Source organism: Zea mays, chromosome 5 (assembly GCF_902167145.1).
Source record: "Zea mays cultivar B73 chromosome 5, Zm-B73-REFERENCE-NAM-5.0, whole genome shotgun sequence".
Taxonomy (NCBI): Eukaryota; Viridiplantae; Streptophyta; class Magnoliopsida; order Poales; family Poaceae; genus Zea; species Zea mays.
In genome coordinates this window covers 156,029,633-156,055,388 of record NC_050100.1, presented here as the reverse complement: position 1 = coordinate 156,055,388, position 25,756 = coordinate 156,029,633, and the positions used below count along the sequence as shown (strand labels likewise).

The window sequence follows — 25,756 nt, the reverse complement described above, 5'->3', positions numbered from 1 at the left end:
GTCCGGGACCCATCCTAGGGGTCCGGTTTGTGGCCGTGGAGGTCCTGGACCTTACCCGGAGGCCCGGTCTGTTTATACAGGGGTCCAGCACTTTCCCATGGGGGGTCCAGACTCACTGTTCATACCTTGAAGTATATCACCTTCTCTGGCCACGTGGCGGTCCCGGAGCCATCCACGTGGTGGGGTCGGGTGCTGTTGCTGGCCCAGAGTAGTCGCCCGAGGCTGGGGTGAGCCATGGTCTGGTCCCACGCACAGCTCCTTTACCACGCGACTAAAGATAGTCGCATGGGTACTGCATCTTCATACGGTAGTAATGGGTACCCCTGTTTTAGGGTACTGACAGCTTCGCTTATGTGAGGATTATTTCTATGAAAATCACCTAAATCAACATGAATGCAGAATTTCCGTTGAGTCATCACAATGAGAGGAATCTGGATGATGCCACTTGTCTCCCTCCGCACGCAAGCTCCGCGATATCTGAATTCTCGTGACAGCTAAATTATCCAGGAATCCAGATTCTTTTCAGAAAAAACTGTCACAAACAGGCCCTATGTATATGAAGAGCCGGTCTCTTGTATTTTTTTACAATTAACTTCTAGAAACCCACAATTAAATGAGGTTGTACGTGCACTTGATGTCACGTGGGATTTATGAATGCGTGCAAATTACTATTAGGCCCCGTTTGTTTCCTTTCATTTAAAGGAATTGGAATCTTAGTAATGGAATAGACTATTTTTTTAGAATGTGGCATTCCACCACTTTCCAAAGTTATCATATAAGCCTATCTCAAATTTATGAGGTGAGATATGGAAATTGATTCTATAGATTTACATGCTATTTTTCCGATGTACAACTTATAGCACACTCTTCTACTTGCTTCGCTATAATATAAATGTAGTATATAACTATCTATCTCATATGATTTAAGATAATATACAAATATATTACATATATAAATATATGAACTTAATTAGTTTTGTCTAAATTATAATTATTAAAATGAAATTCAATTCCAACGAAACAAACGGGGCCTTAGACGAAACCATAATTTAGCCACAGTTCCTTGACCCATAAAATCTGCGCACGTGCACCGAAGCAATAACGAAATGAATTGCGAACAAACACAACTCCCAAATATTCCAACCTTGATTGGAATCATTGAACTCAACCAGAGAAGCTAGTTGCGCTTTGAATTTCTCCAAGTGGCCAGCATCTCGGTCCTCCCCAGCTGACGTATCGAGTAGTCTATGGTTCCTTCAGAGAGTATATTCTGCATTTGCCTGCAGCAAGCAAAACCAAAGTCGAAGCATGGATGTTGAGATGCAGAAGTTTTAGGCAGAACAGAACAGACCAGAACAGTGTTCTGAATTGCTGTTCACAACAGTTCCTTGTCCTTTTTTTTCTTTTTCTTTTTCGGTGGGGTGGGGTGGGGGGGGCAAGTTGTTTGTCCTTCATTATGCAACTCCAGAAACATGTGGTCTTCCCAGAAAGCAGCCAGGAGTGCAGATTGGTTGCTTGCATTGTAGGGTCTCTTCTGTTATGGTTGTTGCCGGCTATGGTGGGGTGACTGAACCCATTTTCGATGTATATTATTATTGTAGTGTTGTCTTTTTCTTACGTCCCTTTAAAAAAACTGTTAAAAGATCGTCGTGAGTTCTGCAAACACGACATCATGCAGGTTCCTTGATTTTGCAAACTGAATGTTAAATGTGGGACAAGACCTTTAACTCTGTTTTCATAGAATTTTGACCGAAAGAAAGAGAGAGAGAGAGAGCAGCAGCAGCAGCAGCAACGAAAGGTTAAAAGTAAAGTGTAACCTGTTGCACTTGTGTGTATATGAACATCAGGCTAAGACAGGTACAAGTTCACCACGGGACAAAACAAAATGGTTCGGAACTATGCATCTTTTCTTTCTCCAGCTGTATTTTTGGCTCCTAGTGAACAACTTCCTAATTCTTGGTTGATTTCTCTTCCGAGCTTTTCCACCAACTTGGCCAAACACCATGCTCCAGTCCCAACTCGCCAAAACGGGGACCTGTTTGTAGAATACGTATCCCAACAAGTCTATTTCTCGCCGCAAATCGCGGTTTCTAATAGACCCTTTTGTTGTTGAGAACTATTTTTACATCTCGTTTGATCTCTCTCTCTCTCTCTCTTCTCTCTGTGTTGACAAGCTAGTGAAGTGGACGTCAACTACATTTAATACGGTTGGCCAAATCACGTTGCTTTCGCATCAGTTATTAGGCAATAAATTAAAAAATAACAGGAATTTTTCTGGGACAAATATATGTGGTGATGCTTGCTAAAATTCAGCTTGTCGTACTAAAATAATAAAAACTGCAATTCGCTAGTCTTCCCTGCTTCCATGTGGAGACCGTGACATGAGAAGTGGATGTTTTAACCTGCAGTAGGTAATGACATACATGTTGATATTGTTGGTGGTGGCTTAATTAACACCCTCGCGTTTGCATTTTTAGTGTTGCTATATTCATTTTAATTTTGAAAAAAAAACAGAGGTGCCAGTAGATTATATTTGGGAGTTGATCTCTCCACGTGTTCAATCTTGACCAAGACACAAAATTAAAGTAGAGAATAACGTTTTCACCACGCTTGGAAACTTAATATATTTAATTTGATCCGATTCCTTGTTACCTGCTTCTGCAAGGAAGCTACAAAAAGAAAGGAAAAAGCTATTGGTATTTCTTTAAATTTGCTATAGTGGTCATTTTCGGATAGGCTGGCAACCCAGCAGTTCCTATCACCTTAATGGCCGGCTCCAAGTCTCCACCTCTATCTCCCCTCCCTCTAATCTCCGTGTACTTCCTCCCCCTCTCCATTTCAACGGCCCACCCTCCCTCCCCCCCTCTATTCAGTTGTTTGAGAATTTCCCCCTCTAAAAGGGAGGGAGCACTAATCTCCCCCCATTCACTAATCACTGCTATTAAGTATGTAATTAATCTTTTTCATGTTTAATTAGCTGATAACGATATGTATTACGGTACTATAAATACTATACAATTTTTAAACTTCAAAAATGATATATACAATTCAAATAGCTCATTTAATGCGTAAAGGGGGCTGAATAGGGGGAATGGTTGGAAATGAAAAGAAACAGAGGGATGAATGAAAGAGGGAGAAGTATTTAAAAATGAATAGGAAGTATAGATAGGAGGAGATGAGAGGGGGCTTTGTTGGAATCAGCCTTACAGCGTAAGCAAAATTTGAAGATTTGGGTAATAAAATAACTGATGCCGTAATTATCAAATAATGGGCCGGCCAAACTTGAGAGCAGAATTAAGGATGAAAATGGATGGAAACAAGCGGAAACACCCCCCCCTCTACCGGATAGGCGGGGTATATATGTTTGTAGTCACTCGGGTAGTGTTTGGTTCACCATGGGTAATGGTATCACAATGGAAATTAAAAAACGGTGGATTCCAAATCAATGAATGCCATTACATGATTTGCTTGGTTAAATTTTGTAACACTTTTTGATTCCAATACACTGTTTGTTTTGGAAACCAATGTAACGTAATGAAATTAAAAATGTGAGTTTTGTAACACTTTTTCATTCCAATACACGTTTTAATATAAGAAACCATTCAACATCATTCGTGAACATAAAAATTCAGCATTTACCATCATTCAACATCATTCCCTTCGTGAACATTAAACAACATTCAAAACTCATAAAAATTCAGTTTTTACCATACTGAAAGGTACCGACATTCAACAAACCACATTGAAAGCTACCCACAGATACAATACCATATTCAACACCATTCGTGAACATTCAACAACGTTCAACATCATAAAAAATTAGTTTTTATCATCATTCACCATCCTTCAACAGCAACATATGAAGAACACTAAAGGTAAACAGATTGAGACCAACTAAACCAACAACAACTTCCAAAGCTCCATCATTCAACATCTAGACCAGCACCTTCACTTTGACCTCTCTCTCTCTCCTTGCTGCTTCATCTGGAATAAATGAAATAATTAGCGAATTAAACCAAGATCAAAACTAGCCATGTACATTTCTACAAACAAAATTCTAGTTACCACGTAGCATGTCGACAATGTATTCCCTCCTCAGTGGTTCTGGAAGTGCAAACAACATCCCCATTTGATCTGGCATCCTAACAAACACACCAGCTGCTTTGATAACTTCTGAGCTAGTAAATTCAAGTCCCCGGACCTCATTGATCGCCTTCTCTCTTAGCTTTTGTTGTGGATCCTCATATCTTGCCTTTTCTTGGTTGGATGCCTCACGATCCATAGCTTGCGCCATTTTTCCAATTGACATGGTGGCAACCTTGAGATCACCACTCACTTCATTGAACACGTCAAGAAGCGGGTAACTTGATGAAGTCTTCTTTCCTTTCCACTCTTTCTTCCGCTTCTTGGAGATAGATGATGTTGAGTCAACAGAACGCCTTGGTGTCTCTACAGATGTCATATCCTCTCTATCCTCTTCATCATTAGCATTTACACGAACTAACTCTTCTTCCAAGTTTTGAACAGCATTTGGCATGTCTTCCGCACCTTCACCCGTGGCCATGTCCTTGGAATATTGAGAGCACCTAGAGGGGGGGGTGAATAGGTGATCCTGTGAAACTTAAACTTATAGACACAAAAACTTGTTAAGTGTTAGCACAATAATCGCCAAGTGGCTAGAGAGGAGTCTCAACAAAACACAATACCACAAGAGATCAAACACAGAGATGACACAGTGGTTTATCCCGTGGTTCGGCCAAGACCAACGCTTGCCTACTCCACGTTGTGGCGTCCCAACGGACGAGGGTTGCAATCAACCCCTCTCAAGCGGTCCAAAGACCAACTTGAATACCACGGTGTTTTGCTTTGCCTTTCAATATCCCGTTCGCGAGGAATCTCCACAACTTGGAGCCTCTCGCCCTTACACTTAAGATTCACAAAGAAATACGGAGTAAGGGAGAAACTAGCAACGCACACAAGACTCAAAATCAGAGCAACAGCACGCACACAAGTCGCAACAAGAGCTCGCAACACAACTCAATGAGTTCACAACTCAACAAGAGCTCTAGATGCTATCACAATGAACCAAATGCGTGGAATCGATGTCTCGGTGCTTAGGAATGTTGTAGGAATGCTTGATGTTCTCCTCCATGCGCCTAGGGGTCCCTTTTATAGCCCCAAGGCAGCTAGGAGCCGTTGAGAGCAAACCTGGAAGGCCAATCTTGCCTTCTATCGTCGGGTGCACCGGACACTGTCCGGTGCCCGATTCCTTTCCATAAATGGCGCAGTTGACCGTTGGTGGCCAGAGAGCCGTTGGCGCACCGGACATGTCCGGTGCACACCGGACAGTCCGGTGCCCCCTTCCGACCATTGGCTCGGCCACGTGTCCCGCGCAGATCGCGCGGCCGACCGTTGGCTCACCGGACAGTCCGGTGCACACCGGATAGTCCGGTGAATTTTAGCCGTACACCGTCGGCGAATTCCCGAGAGCGGCCAGTTCGCGCCGAGTCAGCCTGGCGCACCGGACACTGTCCGGTGCACCACCGGACAGTCCGGTGCCCCAGACCGAAACAGCCTCTTGGCTGTACACAGCCAACTCTTCTCTTCTCTTCTTCTTTCTGTTTCTGATACTTAGACAAGTATATTAGTACACAAAACCAATGTACTAAAACTTAGAAACATACCTTTGCTCTTGATTTGCACTTTGTTCATCCATGGGCATAGATTCACATTTAAGCACTTGTGTTGGCACTCAATCACCAAAATACTTAGAAATGGCCTAAGGGCACATTTCCCTTTCAATCTCCCCCTTTTTGGTGATTTATGCCAACACAACATAAAGCAACTAGAACAAGTGCAATATCACTTCAAATAAAAACTCAAATTCATTTTGATTCTATTTGGCATATATGGATCATCCTTTGCCACCACTTGGTTTGTTTTTGCAAATCAAACTCAAAACCCTATCTCTAAGTCAAATCCACTTGTAGAGACATAAAGAGAGGTTTTCCAAAGAAAATTGATTCAAGATTCCAAAAACTCCCCCTTTTTCCCATAATCAACACTTCTCCCCACAAGAGGCCAACTTTTGACAAAAGAGACAATGCAAGAGTTTTGACAAACCAAAAGCTCTATCCTACTGTTTTCAAAGTTTCTCAAGTGGTAGCTGATCCATTTATTGCTTTGGCCTTTATTTTCTCCCCCTTTGGCATCAAGCACCAAAACGGGATCAATCTTGGCCCTTTGACCCCATTGCCTCACCAAAATCTCCAATTAAGAGCAAATAGGCAATAAGAGTTTAAAGATGAACTTGGAATAAGTTACCCTCTCATCGGAGTGCAGTGGAAGTCTTTCACGGTCCAAGTCCACCTTTCCCTTTCAAACCTTCTTTGAGACTAAAACAATCAAACTCAAACAAACGGTTAGTCTCAAAGGGTCAAGTTGTAACACATCTCCCCCTAAATATGTGCATTACTGGCACAAGGACTTGTGAGGTCCGGGGAGTGCTTGTACAACTTGAGCACCATAATAAGCAACACAATGCAGAATGAACATGATTAAAGGCATAAACACATGTATGCTATAAATCAATCCAGGTTCCGCGAATCTAAGACATTTAGCTCACTACGTAACCTGCAAAAGGTCTTCTCATCTAGAGGCTTAGTGAAGATATCGGCTAGCTGGTTCTCGGTGCTAACATGAAACACTTCGATATCTCCCTTTTGCTGGTGGTCTCTCAAAAAGTGATGCCGGATGTCAATGTGCTTTGTGCGGCTGTGTTCAACAGGATTTTCCGCCATGCGGATAGCACTCTCATTGTCACATAGGAGTGGGACTCTGCTCAGATTGTAGCCAAAGTCCCTGAGGGTTTGCCTCATCCAAAGTAGTTGCGCGCAACACTGTCCTGCGGCAACGTACTCGGCCTCAGCGGTGGATAGGGCAACGGAGGTTTGTTTCTTAGAGTTCCACGACACCAGGGACCTTCCTAAGAATTGGCACGTCCCTGATGTACTCTTCCTATCGACCTTACATCCAGCATAGTCGGAATCTGAGTATCCAACCAAGTCAAAGGTAGACCCCTTTGGATACCAGAGCCCGAAGCAAGGCGTAGCAACCAAATATCTAAGAATTCGCTTCACCGCCACTAAGTGACACTCCTTAGGATCGGATTGAAATCTAGCACACATGCATACGCTAAGCATAATATCCGGTCTACTAGCACATAAATAAAGTAAAGACCCTATCATTGACCGGTATGCTTTTTGATCAACGGACTTACCTCCTTTGTTGAGGTCGGTGTGTCCGTCGGTCCCCATCGGAGTCTTTGCGGGCTTGGCGTCCTTCATCCCAAACCGCTTCAGCAGATCTTGCGTGTACTTCGTTTGGGAGATGAAGGTGCCATCTTTGAGTTGCTTCACTTGGAACCCAAGGAAGTAGTTCAACTCGCCCATCATCGACATCTCGAATTTCTGCGTCATCACCCTGCTAAACTCTTCACAAGACTTTTGGTTAGTAGAACCAAATATTATGTCATCGACATAAATTTGGCACACAAACAAATCACCATCACATGTCTTAGTAAAAAGAGTTGGATCGGCTTTCCCAACCTTGAAAGCATTAACAATTAGAAAGTCTCTAAGGCATTCATACCATGCTCTTGGGGCTTGCTTAAGTCCATAGAGCGCCTTAGAGAGCTTACACACGTGGTCGGGGTACCGTTCATCCTCGAAGCCAGGGGGTTGCTCCACGTACACCTCCTCCTTGATTGGCCCGTTGAGGAAAGCGCTCTTCACATCCATTTGGAACAACCTGAAAGAATGGTGAGCGGCATATGCTAGCAAGATACGAATTGATTCTAGCCTAGCCACAGGAGCAAACGTCTCCTCAAAGTCCAAACCTGTGACTTGGGCATAACCTTTTGCCACAAGTCGAGCCTTGTTCCTCGTCACCACCCCGTGCTCGTCCTGTTTGTTGCGGAATACCCACTTGGTTCCCACAACGTTTTGCTTGGGACGAGGCACCAGTGTCCAAACTTCATTGCGCTTGAAGTTGTTGAGTTTCTCCTGCATGGCTAACACCCAGTCCAGATCTTGCAAGGCCTCTTCTACCCTGAAAGGCTCAATAGAAGAGACAAAGGAGTAATGCTCACAGAAATTAACTAATCGAGATCGAGTAGTTACTCCCTTGCTAATATCACCCAGAATTTGGTCGACGGGATGATCCCTTTGAATCATCGCTCGAACTTGGGTTGGAGGTGCCGGTAGTGCTTCTTCCTCCATCACATGATCATCTTGTGCTCCCCCTTGATCACACTCCTCTTGATGAACCTGTTCATCATTTTGAGTTGGGGAATGCACCATTGTTGAGGAAGAAGGTTGATCTTGCTCCAATTGTTCCTGTGGTCGCACATCACCAATCGCCATGGTGCGCATAGCGGCCGTTGGAATGTCTTCTTCATCTACATCATCAAGATCAACAACTTTCTCTCTTGGAGAGCCATTAGTCTCATCAAATACAACGTCGCTAGAGACTTCAACCAAACCCGATGATTTGTTGAAGACTCTATACGCCTTTGTATTTGAGTCATAACCTAATAAAAACCCTTCTACAGCTTTGGGAGCAAACTTAGAATTTCTACCCTTCTTTACTAGAATGTAGCACTTGCTCCCAAATACACGAAAGTAAGATACATTGGGTTTGTTACCGGTTAGTAGCTCATACGAAGTCTTCTTGAGGAGGCGATGAAGGTAGACCCTGTTGATGGCGTGGCAAGCCGTGTTCACGGCTTCCGACCAGAAACACTCGGGGGTCTTGAATTCTCCAAGCATCGTCCTCGCCATATCGATTAGCGTCCTGTTCTTCCTCTCTACCACACCATTTTGCTGTGGTGTGTAGGGAGCGGAGAACTCGTGCTTGATCCCTTCCTCCTCAAGGAACTCCTCCACTTGAAGATTCTTGAACTCGGACCCGTTGTCGCTCCTTATCTTCTTCACCTTGAGCTCAAACTCATTTTGAGCTCTCCTAAGGAAGCGCTTGAGGGTCCCTTGGGTTTCAGACTTATCCTGCAAAAATAACACCCAAGTGAAGCGGGAAAAGTCATCGACAATAACTAGACCATACTTACTTCCCCCTATGCTCAGATAGGCGACGGGTCCGAAGAGGTCCATATGCAGCAGCTCCAGGGGTCTTGAAGTGGTCATCACATTCTTGCTGTGATGCGCTCCTCCCACCTGTTTACCTGCTTGACAAGCTGCACAAGGTCTATCTTTTTCGAATTGTACGTTAGTCAAACCTATCACGTGTTCTCCCTTTAGAAGCTTGTGAAGGTTCTTCATCCCCACATGTGCTAAGCGGTGATGCCACAGCCAGCCCATGCTAGTCTTAGCAATTAAGCATGCATCTAGACCGGCCTCTTCTTTTGCAAAATTAACTAAGTAAAGCTTGCCGTCTAATACACCCTTAAAAGCTAGTGAACCATCACTTCTTCTAAAGACAGACACATCTACATTTGTAAATAGACAGTTATATCCCATATTGCATAATTGACTAACAGATAACAAATTATATCCAAGAGACTCTACTAAAAACACATTAGAGATAGAGTGCTCATTAGAAATTGCAATTTTACCTAACCCTTTTACCTTGCCTTGATTCCCATCACCGAATATAATTGAATCTTGGGAATCCTTATTCTTGACGTAGGAGGTGAACATCTTCTTCTCCCCCGTCATATGGTTTGTGCATCCGCTGTCGATAATCCAGCTTGAACCCCCGGATGCATAAACCTGCAAGGCAAATTTAGGCTTGGGACTTAGGTACCCAACTCTTGTTGGGTCCTACAAGGTTAGTCACAATTTTCTTAGGGATCCAAATGCAAGTTTTATCACCCTTGCATTTTGCCCCTAACTTCCTAGCAATCACCTTTCTATCCTTTCTACAAATTGCAAAGGAAGCATTCAAAGCATGATATATTGTAGAAGGCTCATTAACTTTCCTAGGAACATTAACAACATTTCTCCTAGGCATATTATGAACAACATTTCTCCTACCAACATTCCTATCATGCTCATAGAAAGAACTAGAAGCAACCATGTCATGATAAACATATGAATCAAAAATATTATAACTTCTATTTGCATTTCTAGTATGTCTCCTATCATGATACATAAAAGCATGGTTCTTTTTAGCATTACTTGCCATAGGGGCCTTCCCTTTCTCCTTTGCGGAGATGGGAGCCTTATGGCTTGTTAAGTTCTTGGCTTCCCTCTTGAAGCCAAGCCCATCCTTAATTGAGGGGTGTCTACCAATCGTGTAGGCATCCCTAGCAAATTTTAGTTTATCAAAATCACTTTTGCTAGTCTTAAGTTGAGCATTAAGACTAGCCAATTCATCATTAAGTTTGGAAATTAAAACTAGGTGTTCACTACAAGCATCAATGTCAAAATCTTTACACCTATTACAAGTTTCAACAATTTCCACACAAGATGTTGATTTACTTGCTACTTCTAACTTAGCATTCAAATCAGCATTAACACTTTTTAATTTAGAGATGGATTCATGACAAGTGGATAATTCACTAGAAAGCATCTCATTTCTTTTAATTTCTAGAGCAAGAGAATTTTGTGCACTGACAAATTTATCATGCTCCTCATATAAAAGATCCTCTTGTTTTTCTAGTAATCTATTCTTATCATTCAAAGCATCAATCAACTCATTAATCTTATTAATTTTAGATCTATCTAATCCCTTGAATAAGCATGAGTAATCTATCTCATCATCATCACTAGACTCATCCTCACTTGAAGAAGCATAAGTACTAGTATCATGAGTGCGGTGGCGGCGAGTCCTTCATTGTCGGAGTCGGAGGAGGATCAATCCGAATCCCACTCCTTTCCTATATGTGCCTCGCCCTTGGCCTTCTTGTAATGTTTCTTCTTCTCCCTTTTGTTCCCCTTTTCCTGGTCACTTTCATTATCGGGACAGTTAGCAATGAAATGACCAATCTTACCACATTTGAAGCACGAGCGTTTCTCCTTTGTCTTGGTCTTGCTTGGCTGTCCCTTGCGACCTTTAAGCGCCGTCTTGAAGCGCTTAATGATGAGGGCCATCTCCTCATTATTGAGCCCAGCCGCCTCAACTTGCGCCACCTTGCTTGGTAGTGCCTCCTTACTCCTCGTTGCCTTGAGAGCGATGGGTTGAGGCTCATGAGAAGGACCGTTCAACGCGTCGTCCATGTATCTCGCCTCCTTGATCATCATTCTCCCGCTTACAAACTTCCCTAGAACTTCTTCGGGCGACATCTTGGTGTACCTAGGATTTTCACGAATATTGTTCACCAAATGAGGATCAAGAACGGTAAATGACCTTAGCATTAGGCGGACGACGTCGTGGTCCGTCCATCGCGTGCTCCCGTAGCTCCTTATTTTGTTGATAAGGGTCTTGAGCCGGTTGTATGTTTGAGTTGGCTCCTCGCCCCTTATCATTGCGAATCGTCCAAGCTCGCCCTCCACCAACTCCATCTTGGTGAGCAAGGTGACATCATTCCCCTCATGAGAGATCTTGAGGGTGTCCCAGATCTGCTTGGCATTGTCCAAGCCGCTCACCTTATGGTACTCGTCCCTGCACAAAGAGGCTAGCAACACAGTAGTGGCTTGTGCATTTTTATGAATTTGTTCATTAATAAACATGGGACTATCCGTACTATCAAAGTGCATTCCACTTTCTACAATCTCCCATATGCTAGGATGGAGAGAGAACAAGTGACTACGCATTTTGTGACTCCAAAATCCGTAGTCCTCTCCATCAAAATGAGGAGGTTTACCAAGTGGAATAGATAATAAGTGAGCATTAGTACTTTGAGGAATACGAGAGTAATCAAAAGAAAAGTTCGAATTGACCGGTTTCTTTCTCTCGTATTCGTTGTGGTCGTCGTCCTTTTGGGAGGAAGTAGACTCATCGTTGTCGTAGTAGACGATCTCCTTGATGCGTCTTGTCTTCTTCTTCTTCCCATCTTTGCGTCTGTGGCCCGAGCCCGAGTCGTTGGACTTGTCATCCCTTGGCTCGTTGATGAAGGACTCCTTCTCCTTGTCGTTGATCACGATTCCCTTCCCTTTAGGATCCATCTCTTCGGGCGGTTAGTCCCTTTGTGAAGAGAACGGCTCTGATACCAATTGAGAGCACCTAGAGGGGGGGTGAATAGGTGATCCTGTGAAACTTAAACTTATAGACACAAAAACTTGTTAAGTGTTAGCACAATAATCGCCAAGTGGCTAGAGAGGAGTCTCAACAAAACACAATACCACAAGAGATCAAACACAGAGATGACACAGTGGTTTATCCCGTGGTTCGGCCAAGACCAACGCTTGCCTACTCCACGTTGTGGCGTCCCAACGGACGAGGGTTGCAATCAACCCCTCTCAAGCGGTCCAAAGACCAACTTGAATACCACGGTGTTTTGCTTTGCCTTTCAATATCCCGTTCGCGAGGAATCTCCACAACTTGGAGCCTCTCGCCCTTACACTTAAGATTCACAAAGAAATACGGAGTAAGGGAGAAACTAGCAACGCACACAAGACTCAAAATCAGAGCAACAGCACGCACACAAGTCGCAACAAGAGCTCGCAACACAACTCAATGAGTTCACAACTCAACAAGAGCTCTAGATGCTATCACAATGAACCAAATGCGTGGAATCGATGTCTCGGTGCTTAGGAATGTTGTAGGAATGCTTGATGTTCTCCTCCATGCGCCTAGGGGTCCCTTTTATAGCCCCAAGGCAGCTAGGAGCCGTTGAGAGCAAACCTGGAAGGCCAATCTTGCCTTCTGTCGTCGGGTGCACCGGACAGTCCGGTGCACACCGGACACTGTCCGGTGCCCGATTCCTTTCCATAAATGGCGCAGTTGACCGTTGGTGGCCAGAGAGCCGTTGGCGCACCGGACATGTCCGGTGCACACCGGACATGTCCGGTGCACACCGGACATGTCCGGTGCACACCGGACAGTCCGGTGCCCCTTCCGACCATTGGCTCGGCCACGTGTCCCGCGCAGATCGCGCGGCCGACCGTTGGCCCGGCCGACCGTTGGCTCACCGGACAGTCCGGTGCACACCGGACAGTCCGGTGAATTTTAGCTGTACGCCGTCGGCGAATTCCCGAGAGCGGCCACTTCGCGCCGAGTCAGCCTGGCGCACCGGACACTGTCCGGTGCACCACCGGACAGTCCGGTGCCCCAGACCGAAACAGCCTCTTGGCTGTACACAGCCAACTCTTCTCTTCTCTTCTTCTTTCTGTTTCTGATACTTAGACAAGTATATTAGTACACAAAACCAATGTACTAAAACTTAGAAACATACCTTTGCTCTTGATTTGCACTTTGTTCATCCATGGGCATAGATTCACATTTAAGCACTTGTGTTGGCACTCAATCACCAAAATACTTAGAAATGGCCTAAGGGCACATTTCCCTTTCAAATATACCATTGAAAGTTCATCATAGTAAGGAAAGGACACTCCATACAACCCTTTTGCATCTGGATTATTCTGTAAAAAACAAAGACACATCATCACCAGCAGATACAAGCAGACACATGTGGAATAGGATATAAGCAGAGAAGGTGGAATAGCAACAAGCATCCAATGTTTCGAGAATAAGAATTATGTGTGCTGGCATGACACATTTATCAAATTATGACAATTTTAGAAGAAAAGCAGCACCAGCTTTGCAAACTGCAATTGACACTATCAGCAAACAAATTATGTGTGCAATATCAAATTATGTGTGCAATATCATATCTATTTATATTTGGATAAATGTAGTTGCCAAAAATAAGGGAACGAAATCAAGATACAAAAAAATTTAGGTTGTAGTGGTAAGTGGAAACACAAATAAAGTGAAAAGAAAATCATTATTTCCAAACAACCAAATATAACTGAAATAATTAGCATCCTACTACCCTTATATTGACTATACCCAATGTAAAGAAAGAATTGCAGCAGGCCATAGGAGTATCTTACAGTTACAAAAAAGGAATCTACAAACAAATAAAAATACCTTAACTGAATCATCATACCTTAACTGAATCTACAAACAAATAAAAATACCAGAATTGCAGCAGGCCATAGGACTATACCTTAACTGAATCTTACAGTTACAGGCCATAGGAGATCTGATGAAACCAGACCAGACAGAGCGCAAAGGTATAGGGGGGTTCGCACCTCATAGCTGTCAACGCCGACGAGGAAGAAAAAGAACACCTTGGTTTGGTTGATGTGGATTATGACTGACCTAGCTTAACTTTACTTGAAGCTATTTTTTTAAAAAATACCTTAACTAAATCATCTTGTTAAGCTATTCATGAAAGTACCTTGCAATGTGTCTCATATTGTTGTTTCTCGCACTAAATCATCTTCTTGGTCGGATCCCATGTGAACCCACTCTTGTTCAACATCTGCTCCAAAGCAGAATACTTTGTCTTGAAGTATCTTAACCTTTACTCGATATGAGGAGTTGCAGAAATTTTTGAATCATGTAGCTTTTCAGCGAGGCGAGCTTCAAGTACTGAAGTGTAACCATTCTTGAAACTCCCATCACTCCTCCACCTCGGATCCAAAGAAACATCAACCAATGCTTTGATCAGTTCATCATCTTCAACAGGAATCCACTTCCTTTTGTTTTCCCCCTACCACGAACAGCAATAGAGCCCTCCAAAATGTCCATTCTGCATACAAATGATGACAAGTCATAAACACATATATAGTAAAAATAGTAATAGAGCCATGAAAAGTACTTAAGCATCAAAAGTACCATGAAATAATCAATGAGAAGCCCTATAAGCATTATACATCCCCTGCGCAAGAGTGTCACGAAAAGTACTCCACGCATTTGTTGTGGAGTACCCATAATGAATTCTGGTTCACCAACTTCTCCCTCAGGCATTTCAGAATCTACCACCGATTGTTCCTCACTTTCCATAGGGTCTCTAGACATTTTTTTTGCAAAATTAGATTGTGCAAAAGGGCACATGCCATTATTATACGACATTGAGTCTTTATAGGAAAATATGAAGGGGATCTAAGAATCGCCCATCGCCCTTTAAGCCTTCCAAAAGCCCTCTCTATAATATTTCTTGCTCGAGCATGACACATATTGAAATACTCCTCAGCACTATGTGGTGGATTCTGCGCTGTCCAACCCCCCAAATGGTATCGTTGACCTCGATAAGGTGCTAGAAATCCATTGGCGTTTGTATAACCCGCATCAACAAGATAATAACAACCTAAAAGAATATTTTCAAGTTAATATACACACTTAAAACACTATACCACCAAACCAAATGGAAGTTATTGAAATAAAACTCGCCTTGAGGGACACGCAATCCATTTGGCCTCGAGATAGCATCACGCAGCACACGACCATCATGCGCTGAACCCTCCCAACCAGGTAGCATATAGATGAATTGCATATCGGGTGCACAAACACCCAATACATTTGTCACAATGTCTGCTTTCCTTGACCTATATCTTCCTTTTAGATGTGTTGGCACAGTTACCTTGATAGCGGTTCCGTCTAATGCACCCAAACAATTCTACATACATTTCATAAAAGAAATATCACTTCAATGTGTCTATTTAAAGTTGAAGAAAAACTAAAGAACCTTATAGGTCTTATGTATTTACCTTAAAGTTTTTCCAAGTATTATCAGTGCTATTCTCTGGAATTGGATCAGGGGTCTTAAGAAGCAAATGTTGCAACTTTAGAACAGCTAGAAGGCATAAGTTGAACTGCCTACTAACTGTCTCGCTGCTTCGAAAGAAAAACCTTCCAATTGTTCGATTCTTCAAATGATGAGCCAACGTATACAAAAAAATGAACCACTATCTCCTCTAGGGTCATATTGCGTGTGGCCTTTAGCCCACCAACATCTCTAAGCATCTCACACAAAATAAAGAAAGTTCTTCTATCCATACGAAGCTCACTAATACATTTTCTATCACTCTCACAAATGAGTTCATTTAAATTCTCCATCCTACGCTCTCTATTTCTTAACCTTCTTTCTATTCTCAGACATTTTCTTCTATATGCTAATCCCATGAGCAACCAGACATAATAGTACGTGACAAGGAGAGAACTTAAGATACCCCTAAATGCCATATTCCTTCGTCGAGTTCTTGAGGATAAATCTGGAGGTCAACAAATGAGTTTCATATAAATCTGGATATCATTGTGCACATCAAATAAATTAAACAAAGCATAGAGGACTCAGAAGAAAATGACCACTGTAGTACCACCAGCTAAATCCGAAGCAAAACAAGTTACACAAGTTTCAGATCCTGCTATAAAGTTTCAGGACTAAAATAGTACATCTTTAAGTTTTGCAGCCCGAAATTCTTCAACACCGGTGTTTAGCATCAAACCCCCAAAATCAGACAGAGAGGTGTGTGAGTGGATGGGGTAGAAACATGGAGTGGGTTCTGTCAATAGCTCACCTTAACGCCATTGTACCCAGTGGAGGAGAGCGTACTGGAGCATGCACTCATGGCCGGCGGAGAGCACGAAGCGATCGCGGTCGAACCAGGCGGGGTTCTTCGGGTTGAAGCGGAGGAACTCGTCGAACAGGACGTGTCCCAGCGGCGCGCAGCCCATGGGGAGGCCTGGATGGCCAGAATGCGCCTTCTCCACGGCGTCCACGGCCAGGAACCGGATAGTGTTCACCGACTGCTCCACCAGCTCGGGCTCCGCCGGCTGGGTTCTTGCGCGGAGCACGGTGATCAGCCACGTGCCTGTCCTAGGCGAGGCAGCCAAAGGAAGGAGGCAGCGGGCGGGATAGCGGAGGAGGCGGAGTACCGCGACTACCTCCGACTGGGCCACCGACGGCGGGACGGCTTCCTGACGGCGACTACCGCGACTACTTCCGACTACCGTGACTATAGGGCCGACTACCGCGTTGCTGTCGAGGGGAAGAGATCTGGAGACCACGTCGGCGCTAGATACTCGAGAACTGAAGAGAGGAAGAGGCGTTGGGGGATTACCTCGATGGCTAGATACTCAGAACGGTGGATCTGGAGACGACGTCGACGCTAGCAGATCTCGTCGTCGGCGCTGGCAGGCGTCGTCGGAACGTGTGGAGGAGGAGGGAGGCGTCGGGGAGGGAGGAGCCGTTGGGCTCACTGGCGGCGCGGCGGGTGGCGGCGTCCACGATGCCGCATCGGTGAGGACTGAGGAGGGTGGATCGGGATGAGGGAGGGATTGAAGTTTCTATACGGAGGTATCCGATTCCAACACTAGTAGAAAAGAGCTCATAGCCTGCGGCACCCATAAATTATCACTGGCGGTTTCAGTTATCGCGCGCCAGTAAAAAAACAAGGTGGGCCCGGCTTGGGAACCGCCAGTGGAAACCTATTTCCACTGGCGGTTATCTTAACACAACCGCCAGTGGAAATAGGGTATTTCCATTAGCGGTCAGAACCGCTAGTGGAAATACCCTATTTCCACTGGCGGTTGTGTTAAGATAACCGCCAGTGGAAATAGGTTTCCACTGGCGGTTTTTCAAGCCAACCGCCAGTGAACTGTCTGTTATAAATACCCCTCTTCTTCCCCGCGACAGTGAACTGTATGCTCGCAGCCAGCTTCCATTGGAGGCGATTTTGGAGGTCCAGATTTCACAAAAATATAAGGGGGAGGTTTTGGTCTTCATTTCTTGGAAGAAGGTGGATAAGAAAGGTTGGTTTATGTTTCTTTGTCAATTTTTGTTCATTCTTGCTCAATTTTAGCCACATTTTGGATCTAGGGTTTTACATGTGAGAGAGAAGAGTATAGCTAGGTAATTTTCTCTATTTCCTCAAATGAGGTTGCTTAAGATGGTTAGTTTTTGTCTATTCCCTCTCCTTTTTCATGTTTAGTTCTCAAATAAGTTTATCCATAACACATATTTAGTTGCTTAATGAATGGTGAATGTGTTGTATGGAAGGTTGGTTTAATTATGTTTCAATTGTCAGTTATTGTTTATTTTTGCTCAATTTTAACTACATTTTGAAACTAGGCTTTCACCATGTGTTAGAGATAGGTTTGGGTATTAAATTTTTTTGTTTATTAGTTGCTAGGAAAGTTTGGCTTATGTTTCTTTTGCCAAATTTTGTTCATTTTTCCTCCATTTTAGCCACATTTTGGATATAGGGTTTTACCATGTGTTAGAGATAAAGTAGTCTAACTACTTTTATTGGAAGAGATAAAGTAGTCTAACTACATTTTTGTTAGCGACAAACCGAAGCATGTAATTTTACACGACTTTCTAGAGAGGAGAGGGAGAGGGAGAGAGCTATTGTTGCCAATGCGCTCGGAGCAGGTCCAGCACTTACCGTCCGTGCGGATGCAGCACTTTGCACATCCAGAATGCTCGTTCTTGCACTGATTTTACACAGAGCAGAGCATCATGCTGGAGCCTACCGATCAATATGTACTGTATATATACATGCATGGTAATCTGACTTGCCATGAAAACTTCGGACTGGAAGGGTAGGCAGCAGATGTCGCACTCCAGCGCGACCTTCTCCATGGATAGTGTCACAGTCGCCTCTTCCTCATCCTCCACCACCATCTTGGCTTTCTTTGGAGTGACGCCGTACGTAGAGAAGCCCGCCTCTTCCTCATCCTCCATAGAGAAGTCGTGGTCTTTTTCCCGGTCATGGTTTATCACCTAGAACGCGAGGTAAAATAAAAGCAGGGAGGACTATTCAACTAATATATACATATCAAGCAGTAAGAAACAAGCATCATCTTCAAAGAACATGTTGTGAAAGAACTTGGAAAGATGTTTACCAGATCTGATACTTGTGAAAGAACTTCACACCAATGGTGATGAGATACGCGAAGCCAGGAGACGACGTAGTATTTAAACACTGCAAGAGGAGAGAGAGATAGAGGAGAGAGAGAGGAGAGAGAGAGATAGAGGAGAGAGAGAGAGGAGAGAGAGAGATAGAGGAGAGAGAGAGAGAGGAGAGAGAGAGAGGATAGAGAGAGAGAGAGGAGAGAGAGAGAGAGGGTTTCACATTTTAGCCACATTTTTGGATATAGGGTTTCACCATGTGTTTTATGTTACTTTTTTACAGGTGATGATGGAGAGGATATCCTGGATGTATAACTTATCAAGGCTAGATCCATCATACATATCTGAGGTCCATAAGTTTATTGTTGTCGCTAAGAACCATGCTTGGAGAACAAAGACAAAGCACATATATTGTCCATGCATGGACTGCAAAAATGTTGTTGTATTTGATGACACAGAACAAATCATATCTCATATGGTATGCCGAGGATTTGTGAAGGATTACATAATTTGGACAAAGCATGGAGAGGGTAGCTCTTCGCCTTATACAGCTGGAAACCCTGCGAACATCGACGACAGCTTTCAGTTCGTTCACGAGACACAACAACCTCTTCCACAGAGCGAACATGTAGTGCCAAATGTTACTGATCATGGTTACGCCGGAGGAAATGAACATGAAAGAACCCATGTTCTGCCAAATGTTATGGACGGGGAAGATGCAGAGTTGTTAGAGGCAATGTTGCGTCGTCATACAGATCCATTGATGTTCTTCATGAAAGGTATGGAGTCCCTGAAGAAGGCAGCAGAAGAGCCTTTGTACGACGAGTCTAAGGGCTGTACCAAAGAGTTCACGACGCTCCGGTCTGTGTTAAAGTTGTTGATGTTAAAAGCTAGATATGGTATGTCTGATGCTGGCTTCGATGCGTTCTTGAGTATTGTCGCAGACATGCTTCCAAAGGAGAACAAAGTGCCTGCTAACACGTACTATGCAAAGAAACTAATCAGTCCACTCACTATGGGCGTGGAGAAGATCCACGCGTGTAGAAATCACTGTATCCTTTATCGAGGTGATGATTATAAAGACTTGGAGAGCTGCCCAAACTGTGGTGCAAGTAGGTACAAGACGAATAAAGACTATCGAGAGGAAGAGTGTGTTGCATCTGTGTCTAAAGGGAAGAAGCGAAAGAAAGCCAAAAAGGAGACTTCAAAATCCACGAGCAAAGAAAAAGAAGAAGTAGACTATTATGCGCTCAAAAAGATTCCTGCTTTGGTGATGTGGTACCTCCCCGTCGTCGATCGATTGAGGTGTTTGTTCACTAACCCTGAGGATGCCAAACTTATGAGCTGGCATGCTTCTAATGAGCACAAAAACGATGGGAAGCTTCGACATCCAGCCGATGGGAAGCAGTGGCAAGATTTCAATGAGAACCACCGAGACTTTGCCGATGAATCAAGAAATGTTAGGTTCGCACTGAGTACTGATGGAATGAATCCATTTGCTGAAAGGAGCAGCAAGCATAGCACATGGCCAGTGATCCTCACCATATACAACCTTCCTTCATGGTTGATGCAGAAATGGAAGTACATTTTGCTAACCATGCTTATTTCTGGACCTACACAACCTGGAGTTGATATGGATGTATTTTTAGAGCCCTTAATGGAGGATATGAAAATATTGTGGGTAACGGGTGTTCAAATGTTGGATGAGTATCGTAAAGATTCATTCACGCTGAGAGCAATTATTTTTGTTACGATCAACGATTACCCTGCACTCTTCACATTATCAGGCCAGTTTAAGGGAAAGGTTGGCTGCACAGTATGCATTGATGAAACTGCTTACGTGTCCCTTACTGCATCTAAGAAGATAGTGTACATGAGGCATAGACGCTTTTTATTGGAAGGGCACAGGTACCGCATGCGAAAGATGGATAAGTACTTTGACAATAATGGTGAACTACATTCTACTGCTCCATCGGGTAACAATAAAGGTCATAGAGTTTTTGAAATAGTCAAGAATATCAAGTTTGTTTTCGGGAAGAAGACAAAAGACGGAAAAACAAGGAAAGATGTCAAACCAGCTCCGGGGGCTATATTCAAGAAAAAGTCTATTTTCTTCGAGTACTTGCCTTACTGGAAAGAGTTAGATGTGCGGCATGCGATCGATGGTATGCACGTTCAGAAGAACGTGTTTGAAAGCATAATTGGCACCTTACTAGACATAAAGGGCAAAACAAAAGAAGGGCTCAATTCACGCATGGACTTGGTAAATTTAGGCATAAAAAAGGAACTACATGATGTTCTTCAAGAAAATGGGAAGTATCATCTCCCAGCAGCAAGCTACAATCTCAATGTAGATGAGAAACATGTGATGTGTGTTTGGCTTAAGAATTTGAAAGTCCCATCCGGATTCTGCTCTAGCATACGAAGTATTGTGTCAATGAAAGACCTGATAGTCACCAACTACAACTCACATGATTGTCATGTCATGCTAACTACATTCCTACCTATTGCCATCAGGGCTATAAATCCTTTGTTTTTAAAGATGGCAATCACACGGTTGTGCTACTTTTTCAACAGAATTTCACAAAAGGTAATTGATCGTGATGAGTTGGCATCTCTTCAGGAATTCGCAGTGGAGACAATAGCACAGTTTGAGATGTGTTTCCCTCCATCGTTCTTTGATATTATGGTGCACTTGGTGCCACAAATAGAGGCATTGGGTCCTATGTACTTGCATGAAATGTGGACGTACGAGCATTTCATGTCAATACTGAATGGCTATGTATCAACCCGTGCTCGTCCCGAGGCATCCATGATAGAGGGGTACTGTACCGAAGAGGCCATTGAGTCTGGAGGTCCATTCTGCAATAGTATCCTAAAAGATCAGGTTGCAATAGGTCTGCCTCCGTCACGACACGAGGGTAGATTGTATGGAAGCGGGAGGATGGGACGGAAATCTTTCATCCCACCAGATTACAATACAGTACTTGAGGCACATCACAACATCCTACATCAGCTAGCGATAATAGAGCCATTTATCCAACAACACATCAATGAGCTTCACGAGCAAAATCCTGGGCATACGGCTGATTGGGTAATGAAGCAACATAAGCAGCGGTTCAACACATGGCTAATGGTGAAGGACATTCCATGTGGATAAACAATAGAAGAAAAAACCATCAAGGGGTTGGCATCTAGACCTTCATGCCAGGTCACAACATGGCAAACCTATGACATTAGTGGATTCACATTTTGTACAAAGTCCAAGGACAAAAAGAGCATGTCACAAAACAGTGGTGTTCCATGCGAGGCCATAGATGATGAAACTGGTGAGATTATTACATATTTTGGCTTTATTGAGGACATATGGGAACTAGACTATGGTACATTTCAGATCTCGGTTTTCCGATGTCAATGGGTTGAAGACAAACATGTCACGGTAGACAACTATGGTGTCATAGTTCTTGATCTAAGTAAGGTAGGTTACAAAGATGACCCATGGATCCTTGCTAATCGTGCTGCACAGGTCTTCTATGCTGAACAGATCATTTCTAACAATGAGAAGAAAAGCACCGACAAACCGAAGCATGTATTTTTTCCTGGAAAACAACAAGCTATAGGAGTTGATGGTGTATCTGATTTAGAGGATTTTAACCAGTTCAACGACATGTCTCTTTTCATAGACCATCCAACCAAGATAAGGAACGTTGAGCGAAGCATCCCACGCAATTCGATGCCCTGGGTACGCCACGATGGACAAGGCAGAACAATAGCTCCCTAGATTATATAGTTGTCATGTAATTGATTATTGTTAGGACATGTCATGTAATTGTTTATTGTTAGCGACAAACCGAAGCATGTAATTTTACACGACTTTCTAGAGAGGAGAGGGAGAGGGAGAGAGAGCTATTGTTGCCAATGCGCTCGGAGCAGGTCCAGCACTTACCGTCCGTGCGGATGTAGCACTTTGCACATCCAGAATGCCCGTTCTTGCACTGATTTTACACAGAGCAGAACATCATGCTGGAGCCTACCGATCAATATGTACTGTATATATACATGCATGGTAATCTGACTTCCCATGAAAACTTCGGACTGGAAGGGTAGGCAGCAGATGTCGCACTCCAGCGCGTCCTTCTCCACGGATAGTGTCACAGTCGCCTCTTCTTCATCCTCCAACCCCGCCTCTTCCTCATCCTCCACCACCACCTTGGCTTTCTTTGGAGTGCCGCCGTCAGAATGCCCGTTCTTGCACTGATTTTACACAGAGCAGAACATCATGCTGGAGCCTACCGATCAATATGTACTGTATATATACATGCATGGTAATCTGACTTGCCATGAAAACTTCGGACTGGAAGGGTAGGCAACAGATGTCGCACTCCAGCGCGTCCTTCTCCACGGATAGTGTCACAGTCGCCTCTTCCTCATCCTCCAACCCCGCCTCTTCCTCATCCTCCACCACCACCTTGGCTTTCTTTGGAGTGCCGCCGTCAGAATGCCCGTTCTTGCACTGATTTTACACAGAGCAGAACATCATGCTGGAGCCTACCGATCAATATGTACTGTATATATACATGCATGGTAATCTGACTTGCCATGAAAACTTCGGACTGGAAGGGTAGGCAACAGATGTCGCACTCCAGCGCGTCCTTCTCCACGGATAGTGTCACAGTCGCCTCTTCCTCATCCTCCAACCCCGCCTCTTCCTCATCCTCCACCACCACCTTGGCTTTCTTTGGAGTGCCGCCGTCAGAGGAAGAGGCAAAATAAAAGCAGGGAGGACTATTCGACTAATATATACATATCAGGCAGTAAGAAACAAGCATCTTCAAAGAACATGTTGTGAAAGAACTTGGAAAGATTTTTACCAGATCTGATACTTGTGAAAGAACTTCACACCAATGGTGATGAGAGACGCAAAGCCAGGAGACGATGTAGTATTTAAACACTGCAAGAACGGGCATTCTAGTGACAGAGGAGGGAGAGAGAGGGAAGAGAGAGGAGGGAGAGAGGAGAGAGAGAGAGGAGAGAGAGAGATAGAGGAGAGAGAGGAGAGAGAGAGGAGAGAGAGAGAGGAGAGAGAGAGGGAGAGGGGAGAGACAGGAGCTAGGGAGAGGAGAGAGAGAGGAGAGAGAGGGAAGAGATAGAGGAGAGAGAGGAGAGAGAGAGGAGAGAGAGACAGAGAGGGGAGAGAGAGGAGCTAGGGAGAGGAGAGAGAGGAGAGAGAGAGGAGAGAGAGGAGAGAGAGAGGGAAGAGAGAGGAGGGAGAGGGGAGAGAGAGAGAGAGGAGAGAGAGAGAGGGGAGAGAGAGAGAGGAGGGAGAGAGAGAAGTAATATATAAATATATATATTATGTATACTAAATATATATATATATTTATATAATTAATATGTATAAAAATATATATAATTAATGTATGAATATACAATAAAAAATAATATACTAAAAACATTACTACTGGCGGTTTTCATCGACAACTGCCAATATAAATGATTTCTACGGGCGGTTGTCGATGAAAACCGCCAGTAGAAATGGCCTCCACAGTCTGTGGATGGCATTTCTACTGGCGGTTCTCTATGACAACCACCAGTAGAAATGATTTCTACTGGCGGTTGTCATTGTCAACCGCCAGTAGAAATATCTCCTATATAAAGGAGCGCGCGCGGGGCCGAAAAATTTCGCTAAGTCTCTGGCGCCCTGTCTTTCCATCTTCCCGCCGTCAGGCTGCCAAAAATTCGCCCGGCGATTTTCTCCGCCGTGCGCCGCCGTCGTTCACGCCGTCGTCCACGCCGTCGTCCCCGCGCCGTAGGTAAGTTCTTCTCTCTCTCTCTCTCCCTTTCTTCGACTATGATCGCTCGGGCATGCGCGCCGCCGCCGCCGTGCAAGCGCCGCCGTGCACGCGCCGCGGCTAAACCCTAAGCCTAGGAAGAGTGAGAGAGTGAGAGGGAAGAGAGAGGAGGAAGAGGGAAGAGAGGGAGACCCTGCGCGCGTCTCTGCAGAGAGAGAGGGAGAGAAGATAGAGGAGGGAGAGGGAAGAGAGAGGAGAGAGAGTGGAGGGAGGGAGAGAGAGAGAAGAGAGAGGAGGGAGAGGGAGTGTATATATAGGAAAGAGAGTGGAGGGAGAGAGAGAGAGAGGAGAGAGAGGGAAAGGGAAGAGAGAGGAAAGAGAGTGGAGGGAGGGAGAGAGACAAGAGAGAGGAGGGAGAGGGAGTGTATATATAGGAAAGAGAGTGGAGGGGAGAGAGAGAGGAGAGAGGGGGAAAAGGGAAGAGAGAGGAAAGAGAGGGAGAGGGAGGGAGGGAAGAGAGAGGAAAGGGAGGGAGATTAGAGAGAGAGAGAGAGGAGAGAGCAACGGAGAGAACAACATATTCTATTGTATTTTATTGTAAACAACGTATTTCATTGTAGTACTATTAGCTAGTGAAATTAGAAGACGACGTACGACACACTTGCGTTGTTTCGATTAAGAGCAACTCATCAGAACCCCACTTGACCAGAGTGAGTTCTCATCACCTCTCTCCCTCTCTCTCTCTCTATACGTTCTATACGACTCTCCATCTCCCTCTCTCCCTCTCTATACGTCCTATACGACTCCTCCTCTCTCCCTCTCTCTCTCTATATACGTTCTATACGACTCCTCCTCTCTCTCTCTATACGTTCTATACGACTCTATACGTCCTATACGACTCCTCCTCTCTCCCTCTCTCCCTCTATACGTTCTATACGACTCTCCATCTCCCTCTCTCCCTCTCTATACGTCCTATACGACTCCTCCTCTCTCCCTCTATCTCTCTCTATACGTTCTATACGACTCTCCATCTCCCTCTCTCCCTCTCTATACGTCCTATACGACTCCTCCTCGATAAGGGTTAGGGTATTTGTTAATACGAATTTAGTTATTGCTTATGTTAATATGTAGCTCAATGAGTTCT

General features: G+C 44.2%; 1 protein-coding gene and 1 non-coding gene across 2 annotated transcripts; both read right to left on the bottom strand.

Annotated features, from left to right (window-relative positions):
• Positions 1–3,728: 3,728 nt before the first annotated feature.
• On the bottom strand, positions 3,729–4,580 carry LOC103628578 (uncharacterized). Its single transcript, XM_008648752.3, has 2 exons — positions 4,066–4,580; positions 3,729–3,984 (listed from the first exon to the last, which is right to left on the bottom strand). Exons 1-2 carry the CDS (start codon positions 4,562–4,564, stop codon positions 3,935–3,937), a joined length of 549 nt encoding a protein of 182 aa, XP_008646974.3. The 5' UTR covers positions 4,565–4,580; the 3' UTR covers positions 3,729–3,934.
• Positions 4,581–13,468: 8,888 nt separating this feature from the next.
• Positions 13,469–14,891, bottom strand: LOC109939549 (uncharacterized). Its single transcript, XR_002262029.1, has 3 exons — positions 14,803–14,891; positions 14,363–14,716; positions 13,469–13,538 (listed from the first exon to the last, which is right to left on the bottom strand). It is a non-coding gene; the product is annotated as an uncharacterized protein (transcript).
• Positions 14,892–25,756: the final 10,865 nt, after the last annotated feature.